Source organism: Saccostrea cucullata, unplaced genomic scaffold, assembly GCF_032062105.1.
Source record: "Saccostrea cucullata isolate Sc308-1 unplaced genomic scaffold, CSIRO_AGI_Scuc_v1 ctg8792, whole genome shotgun sequence".
In the NCBI taxonomy this organism is placed as follows: Eukaryota; Metazoa; Mollusca; class Bivalvia; order Ostreida; family Ostreidae; genus Saccostrea; species Saccostrea cuccullata.
The window spans coordinates 32,162-41,434 of NW_026940968.1; the positions used below are offsets into that span (position 1 = coordinate 32,162).

General features: G+C 33.4%; 1 protein-coding gene across 1 annotated transcript; it reads left to right on the forward strand.

Annotated features, from left to right (window-relative positions):
- Positions 1-398: 398 nt before the first annotated feature.
- Positions 399-7,473, forward strand: LOC134256709 (putative uncharacterized protein DDB_G0282133). Its single transcript, XM_062739388.1, has 8 exons — positions 399-519; positions 1,397-2,520; positions 2,605-2,690; positions 2,853-3,086; positions 6,244-6,398; positions 6,498-6,635; positions 6,748-6,916; positions 7,213-7,473. Exons 2-8 carry the CDS (start codon positions 1,445-1,447, stop codon positions 7,416-7,418), a joined length of 2,064 nt encoding a protein of 687 aa, XP_062595372.1. The 5' UTR covers positions 399-519; positions 1,397-1,444; the 3' UTR covers positions 7,419-7,473.
- The last annotated feature ends 1,800 nt before the right edge of the window (positions 7,474-9,273 follow it).

Below are 9,273 nucleotides of genomic sequence, written 5' to 3' on the forward strand. Positions count from 1 at the left end.
CTACTTAAATACAGTTTATATTTTAATGAGCCTTACCAAAAAAAAAAAAATGTTGTTACCTGCTTCGTCAGCAGGGACGCTGATCATGTATCTATCTAAGTTAATTCAAACTTGAAATATTGATACATATATTTTTTTACATATTGAAACCATTTTCTCAATAAAAGTTGAATAAAGTTGAATAAAGAAAATGCAACAATAACAATACATGGGTACGAATTATGGTCCTTATTTTACATGTTTTAAATAGATTAAATAATCAATTAATGGCTTGAAATATTTGGCCTGATTAATTGTACAGTTACCAAAACTTATTTCCCCCGTTTTACTAAAAGCAAATCAGGATTTGGTTAGATATTTCAGCTAACCGTATCCACCTATGTACTCTCTTTTCGTTTTTTCGGGACTGTTCATCAAAGACGAAAGGTGTAGATAGATTAGAAAATCGGGCTCGGTACTCTGTACAAAACGAAAGAAGAGTTACTTAGTTTAACATAATTATTATGTGGCGTTTGGAATGTAAGTAAAATTTCCATAGTTTTTTTTTAAAGAAATACTTTACAAGGAATAGAAAGGTTACTTACCGGGGTAGTTAATTATTTATTGATTATTATGCCGTCAATCACTTCAATGAGATTGTTGAACTTCATATTTTATTTTTTTTTTTTACTTTCGATTTCGATAAACAAATGAAGCCTTTCCCACATTGTTTAATACATTTCTATATTATTATCATTATGTTGTAGATTCTTTATACTTTTAATTATGTAAATATCTTAAAGATTATGTTGCCAAAATTTGCACCTGCATGAGCATCATAATTATAATACAAAGGGTGAAAAATCAAAGTACTGATAGTACTGTATGGCAAAAGCTGTACATTCGGCATGTATATCCTACGTCTATATATATATAGTTAAAGTGTATGTAATCGCATTATATGTATCTTTGAAATATTCAAGGTGTATTTTGGTAGTTTTTAGATATTTATTTAGTTTTTTTATGTGACAAAATATCTTTTATATCGGTGTCTGCCACATCTGTTTTATATTATGATCAATGTTTCTCTGACTTTAGATGACAATCTAAGGCCAACTAACAATTATTTTAAAAATTATGAAATGCATGTAACTTAAACTTTTCCAATGTCAAATTTTCATATTTATGTAGTAATATCCCGCTATCACCTGTATTTGGTGTTTATACCTTCCATACTAGAGTAAAAGCTCCAATAATGATCATGTAGATAGGACACTAACAGATTCTAAAGTTGATTCTTTGAATACCAGTTTCTAATTGGTACAGATGTAATACCCTGTATTATAACAATTTATTGATTTTGTGATTTTTTTCATTTTAAAGTAGAATCTTACCTCGTACTTTACTTTCATCTTAGGTCTAAGGTCTATTATACATTAAACTACAGAAGATAATTTGATTGACAATGTCTACTGGAAATAACGATGTGGAATTAAAAGAAGGCTTGGGACAAGAACATAACAAAGAATCTGAAAAATCCCCTAGACCATCGTCGCAGATGAAAACTACCAATAATGCCCTGGATGTTAGAGCTGCTAATGACATCAGGAACAATCAGTCTGGGAGAAACAATGAAAATGTTGTAGGTGCAACTGAAAGCAGTAATAATAACCCAGTAAGTGATGGGGCCACAGACAACCCTAACGCCTCAGAAAATCAATCTGAGAGAGATATTGAAAATGCCGCAGATACTACTGAAAAGAAACGAAACAGTCCCAATGATGACACCACATACAAACCTGTTGAGATGAACACTCCTAACGTCCCAGAAAATCAATCTGAGAGATATACTGAAAATGCCGCAGATACAACTAAAAAGAAACGAGACAGTCCCAATGATGACACAACACACAAAACTGATGAGATGAACACTCCTAACGTCCCAGAAAATCAATCTGAGAGATATACTGAAAATGCCGCAGATACTACTATAAAGAAACGAAACAGTCCCAATGATGACGCAACACACAAACCTGTTGAGATGATTACTCCTAACGTCCCAGACGATCAATCCAAGAGAGATACTGAAAATGCTACAGGTACTGCTGAAAAGAACCGAGACAGTCCCAATGATGATGCTAAACACAAACATAATGATACAAGTATCCAAAGTAACTATTCTGGCAAAGATATTCAAAATAATGAGGATACTTCAGAAAGTAGTACCGATGATAAAGGCACTACGACAATATGTGAGAGCAAATGTCATGGTGATGGAAGTCCTACCAATGTCCCAGACAATGCGAAAATTTCTCCGGGAGAAATGGATGAAATTAATGACAGTAAGGACACTGCAGGAAAGTCAAATAGTGACACAGAGCCCATTGAGAATACAGAAGTTTCCAAAAATAGTGACGATTTTTCTAATCAAGAGTATGGGTCTAGAGTTCCACAAACACCAGAAGGCAATATTAAAAGCAAATCTTCCTGGAATGATAAAATGAAAACACAAGCAGTTACAGTAGTATTGGTCATGTATGGGTAAGGGTTACAATCAATCCATAAAGTTGATTTAATTTTCGTTTGTATGTATCCTTCATTAAAGATCGATATTTACTTTTTCAGCATTTTAATTCTTCTGTTGTTATATATGGTGATGAATTCACGGGTACCTTCTTCCCCGATTCCAATACCACCAACACCCGAAAAAGGTAAATTAACTAATGAGAACAATATCCTCCTCAAATTTTAATCCTAGTGTTTGCTTATTCATCGAGTCTTTCTATATGGTTTTCTCAAATATAACCTTGATATTAGTATAACAAGTTTGGTAAGGGATTTAGATAAAGTAGTAATTCTTTGGACAATTTCAGTATTAAAGAAGATTTCTGCTATCAGTTTTGAATTGGATGCCCTAAAACTGGAAAATTTGAAGCTCAGTGAAAGAGTTAAGAATCAAGAAACAGATATACAGAGAATAGAAGGCAAGATAAACAAACTGAATGAAACAGTGGAAGGCCTTAAACAAATAGTAGAGTATTTGAGGGAGAAACTGCCTTTTTTGGACGGGAAGCTAAAGTGGATGGAGCAGGAACAGACAGAACATGGTGAGTCTCACATCGTTCTTGATGACCTGTAAAATGATTTCAATTACCAAAGATAATTACTGCATTGCTTCTGACAACTATAAAGAACGAGATTTGAATCCTGAATATTTCCTAATTAATTTGAATAGGAAGATAAAGAAAACCACTCGTTTTCGACCTTCAACTATTAACTTTTTATTTTCTGTAACATAAGTTCAAATACTGGTCCGCGAGTAAACTTTACTTTGCTCGACAATCGTGCTGCAAATAAGCAAATGAAATATAAAGGGAATAAGGAACTTTTGAAGAAAGGAACGTTAATAAATCTTGGCCATCCTCCTTATTAGGTCACCTGAGTAAACTCAGGTGACCTATTGCTATCTGTTTTATAGTAGTACGTCGTATTTGTATCGTTCGTAAACTTTTGAACATTTTCAGCTTCTTCTCTGCAACCACTGAACCAATTTCAACCAAATTTGGCACAAAGCATCTATGGGTGAAGGGGAACAAAAATTGTGAATTTCATGATCCCTGCCCCCCTGGGGCCTGAGGGGTGGGGCCAAAACCACTACAATTAATGCAATCTTTAAAAATCTTCTTCTTTACTCCTGGACATCAAGCAGTCAAACTGTTTGCATGATTGTAATCAGCATTGAGTCCTCTACCAAAATTGTGAAATTCATGGCCCTGGGGTCAGGGGTTTTAGTGCTAGGGCAGGGCTAAATAAGTAGGTAGTGATAATGCATTATTTCTTTGAAAATCTTCTTCTCTGCTCCTGGGTATTAAATAAACCAACTAAGTAGTTAGTTATGATGAGCAAGAGTGCTTCTACCAAAATTGTGAATTTTATGGCCCCAGGGTCAGGGGTTCTGGTGTTAGGGTGGGGCTCTATTGATTATATACAGTGAAAATACATGATTTCTTTGAAAATCTTCTTCTCTGCCCCTGGGTATCAAATAAACTAACTAAGTGCATAGTTATGATGAGCAAGAGTGCCTCTAACAAAATTGTGAATTTTATGGTCCCAGGGTCAGGGGTTCTGGTAGGGGGGGGGGGGCTTTATAGATTATATAGTAAAAATACATGAATTCTTTGAAAATCTTCTTCTCTGCTCCTAGATATTTATAAATAAATTAACTAAGTGCATAGTTATGATGAGCATGAGTGCCTCTACCAAAATTGTGAATTTCATGGCCACAGGGCCTAGAGTTCTGGTGTTGGGGGGGGGGGGGCTCTATTGATTGTATAGTGAAAATACACGATTTCTTTGAAAATCTTCTTCTATGCTCCTAGGTATTAAATAAACTAACTAAGTGCATAGTTATGATGAGCAAGAGTGCCTCTACCAAAATTATGAATAATTTTATGGTCCCTGGGTCAAGGCTTCTGGTGTTGGGGGGGGGGGGGTTATAGATTATATAGTAAAAATACATGAATTCTTTGAAAATCTTCTTCTCTGCTCCTAGATATTAAATAAACTAACAAAGTGCATAGTTAAGATGAGCAAGAGTGCCTCTACCAAAATTGTGAATTTTATGGTCCCAGGGTCAGGGGTTCTGGTGTTAGGGCGGGGCTCTATTGATTATATAGTAAAAATACATGAATTTTTTTAAATCTTCTTCTCTGCTCCTAGGTATTAAATAAACTAACTAAGTACATAGTTATGATGAGCAAGAGTGCCTCTACCAAAACTGTGAATTTTATGGTCCCAGGGTCAGGGGTTCGGGGGGGGGGGGGGGGGGCTCTATTGATTATATAGTGAATATACATTATATCTTTGAAATATTTTCTTCTCTGTCACTGGGTATGAAGCAGATGAACTACCTAAATAGTCATGGTGAGCAAGGGCCCTAATCTTGCAAAATTTTGAATTTCAAGGCCCCAGGGTCAGGGGTGGGGGTGGGGCTCTACTTATATACTGAAAATGAATTAATTGTTTGAAATCTGCTCCCTTGTATTTATAAAACATTTATTTATTTTTTGATAAACAATTTTAACGGTGCCTTTTTAAAATTTGTGCAATGTGTGGACCTAGGGTCAGGGGTTTATTTCACAGTGTTAGGGGCATTACTGATTATTGCTGAATATTACTGATCAGTTGGAATGCATTTTTTCCCCCTACCTTGCGTATGGGTATCAGTACCCTTGCGAGGTGATTATGAATTTCCTTGAATTTTTCATGCATTTTATTCATGAAATGTTCATGAAACGTTCATGAAGATCCTATGAACTTATTATTGGGCATATTTAAATCAATAAACCAACCTAAGCAACTGCAAAGTGTATTGTTATGATGATCAATGGTGCCTCTTTCAAAATTGTGAATGCCATATAGCATCTGGCTTAAAACATGAATCAAATTCAATAACTGGAAAGTTGTTGCAGAATGCTCAGGTGACCTATAAGGCCCGTGGGCCTCTTGTTTGTTAAATATCGGTAATTAGAAGATCTTATTAAAAAAAACTAAAGAAAAAAGGACAAAATATGGCATTTCAATATGCCTTAGAAAAACCTTTTTATTGGTGTCAATTGAACCTCCTTAAAAAAGTACGCTTAGGTGATTTGTTATCATGGTAAAAGGTTAAAAGGGAATACTTGGGGGTGTAATTGTTATTGTTATAAGTGTAACAAGACTGCCTCTCATGCATTTTCTTGTTTTTATATCGTATATTTGCATTATTTATTGAAACACTCGTTCTATGGCTTAAATATTATATCTACACAATGAGGTGCACAGGGAAAACACTTAATGTACCTGCTGCGATATCGCTTATGAATACATTTTATGAAACTCAAAAATATATTGCATACAAAAATGGTGAAAAGGATATGTTTGATACCTGCTGGAACTACTGGAAGCTTTTATTTCAATGAATATTTAGATTAATATAAATATTGTGAATGCATGCACGTACTCCTCTCTCTCTCTCTCTCTTCTCCACCTCTCTATCTTTCTCTCCCCTCTTCTTCCCCCTCCTCTCTCTCTTCTTTCCAAAAAGAAAAAATTACACCTTCTGTATTTGTTATTAATCTTTTATTGTATTAAATAATAGAATGTGTAAAACAAATATAAAGAATTATAAAAAAAAAAAAGAAACACTTTTGTACATGTGTACTAGTATTTTCACACAAGGATTGTTTGCATTTGTAAAAAAAAAATTCTTTCTGTTTTTGATAGGTAACTATATTCTATTATTCCTATTTGTATTCCTGCTGATATTCCTTGGAGTAATGGTTCTAATTATGCGTCGCAGAGAAACACAACCTACTAGTATCTCAACAGGACGAATTCAAAGTTCTGTTCAGTTCCAAAGCAAAGTGGGTGGCAGAACGGTAAGATTTGGTTACATGTGTGCACTGAGAGAAACACGGTCATTATAGTAGGATCGCTTCATCAAGATATAATAAAATTATATTACCTTGTATTTACAGAATACTTCTGTGCTTGATCAAATACATCCCAATGGATTAAAAAAAACAATTGGTATTGTTAGCTTCAACAATAAGACACATAAAATCCACAAGGAAATGCTCCAGCGCGCTTTAGATACGATGGATATAAATACTGAGGTGATTTTAAGATTGACTTTTGAAGTTTGATTTACAGAAAAATTATATTTTTTGTAACTAGCATGTATAATAATTATGTATCAGTTCCTTATAGACTCATTTTCATAAGCAGATTGATGCGGTACTTGTAGACCGGGAGGATAAAATTCTGACGATAAAACCTTCATGTTTAGTGTTTATTTTTGTGGATAGAAATGATCGAAATATTATTCTTGAAGACTCAGAATCAGAGATTGGAAACCTCAGGCGTATAACAACACAAAGTTTTATGAAGATGGGATGTAAGTTTATAAAAGTAAAAAAGAAAGTTCCTGGTCGAACCTTGATCTCCTTCGGTATATTAGTATACTAGTAAAGTTAAATTGATAAATATAAAAAACATTTTATTGCATTTTTTTTTCTCAAGCATCAACTGTAAATTATTTCTAAGAAATAAAACTTTAGATATTCTGAAGACATATACCGGGTATTTTTTTTTATTAAAAAAAAAAACTCTAAAATATTGAAAAGTCATTTACATGTATATAATACCGGCATGTCACTATCTTGAAATTGATTAATATCCTTTTATTTACAGCTACTGTTGTGGTAGTTTATGTTAATGACAGAAAGTCTCGGAATTTAGATGGGCGTGACCTGTATAATCCCTTCCTACAGTCAGTCAAACGACATCCCGTATTGAGGGAATTACAGGAAAAGGGGCGTGTGTTCTCTGTGATGGACAATTTCAATCAAAATCAAAATGAACATATTAAGCAGCTTCTGAAGAATTCTGGATTGTGATGCTTTTATCTAAGCAAAGGTTTTTTTTTTTCAGATAATAAAAAAATTACTGTTATATGGTTTAGAATTTTTAAATATTTAACTGACGGATGGTTGATTATTTCCTACAACTAAAACCAATTTTTTTCTGAATTGGTGTTCTTTAAAAAAAAAGGTATAATAATTTAATTTTAAAATCATTCGAACCATGTACGGAAACTTTCCTAATGAATATGCCTGTCGTCTCTTTAGGTCTGTCAATTTTATTTTGCTTCTTCATAATGGTTATCTAACAACCAAGCTTTATGATAAACATGATGACTTTAACTTTTCAATCATCAACTTCTCTTACTTATGCACCAATATACCTGCATTGCCTACAAACGGAGTTTACTATTCGATGAGTTTTCTCAGCTGATTCGTTACGCAAGAGCATACTGTGCATATGAGCAATTTCTTAAAAGAGGTGTTATTGACAAACAATTTGATGATATATGAATATTTGACGTTTTTCATATTCATTATTACACCATAATTTACACACTGCATTGTGGACGCACTTTTCCGCTATCTCCTGATCATGGCAAGGAGCACATCACAGATATAATCGTTCGGCAGGGGAAACTAAATCCTCAATGGCATCTGATTCCCTCTGATGTTTTAGAGGTCCATAATTACTCTGCTCTAAAATCTGTATTGATAAATGGACTTGTGAGCTTGAATACTGTTTGTTATTTCCGTAAATTTCATTCTTTCAACTCCCTTTAAATATTTTATTTAAACTTATCACAAAGCAATCGGGGAAGAGGGTTATATCTAGATCCGTAATCGAATTTACAGTAAAAACAATGAATGTTCAGTTGTTAATTTTGAATAATTGCAATTGATTAAATCCAATGTTATCGTATAATTTTAACACCATTTACAATAGGACAATAAAACTCATTCATAAAAGGTCTTAAAAGTGACAAAAATCCTAAGATTGGTTCAAAAATATATCCAAATAAAAGAAAATTTATTTTAATTAATGAAATATATTCAGAAAACAAACAGTATAAGAACTCAAAAGTCCATTCAAACAACTCAGGACCAGAGAAACACGAACCTCTGATGGGATCAGGTGCCATGGAGGAGATAACATAACCTGTCAATTCCTCCGTATGTTCCTCGTCATGTTTTAGAAAGTATTCAAACGTAGAGCTCAACTGGGAGACATAAATTTTGTATATATGCAGGTGATAAGAGTATATATTGCTGCATAATTTAGAGAAGTTAAACGATTGAAAAGTTAAAGTCATCACATTTATCATAACACTCTGTTGTTAGGTCGCCGTTTATTTTTTTTTCTACTTAAATTTCAAAATACGAAACAGAATTGACACTCTTTGGTTAATCTAAAGCTTACTGAGATACATCGAGTCAATTTATGAATGATTATTGACAGTGCGTCGTCACTATATCTAAATAATGAATTGAAGACCATAGCAAGTGTTCTCGTGTCATATATAAGATTCTGAATAAATTTTGATTGATATAAATACACAAATGTTTGCTATTTATTAACGGGATGTAGTATAGGAATTCCAACAAATTGTTGGAAGATCTTGTTTACAAAACCACATCAGTAAAAGTATAATAAATAAAAAGTTCAAGCATATCTTAAATATCAATTTTTGTTCACATGTGTGTACAATCAGAATGTTTTTTATAAAGCAATTTTGCAAATGACTAACATGACTAATGCCAAGGTAAGTAAATTTATGAGTTCGATTTTTATTGAAAAACGCAGCTGTCAATACTGTCAAAGAGCCTGGACTTAAATTTACCCTGGGAATTGGTTGTAAATGGAGTTGAAAAGTCGTGAGTTTTTATGCTA

What these genes read in the sequence shown, in the direction of transcription:
- LOC134256709 (XM_062739388.1), top strand. Translation starts at nt 1,445, where the DNA reads ATGTCTACTGGAAATAACGATGTGGAATTAAAAGAAGGCTTGGGACAA. An exon ending in GCAGGAACAGACAGAACATG is followed by an intron (nt 3,087 to 6,243) that starts GTGAGTCTCACA and finishes TGTTTTTGATAG; the next exon opens with GTAACTATATTCTATTATTC. An exon ending in AAGTTTTATGAAGATGGGAT is followed by an intron (nt 6,917 to 7,212) that starts GTAAGTTTATAA and finishes TTTTATTTACAG; the next exon opens with CTACTGTTGTGGTAGTTTAT.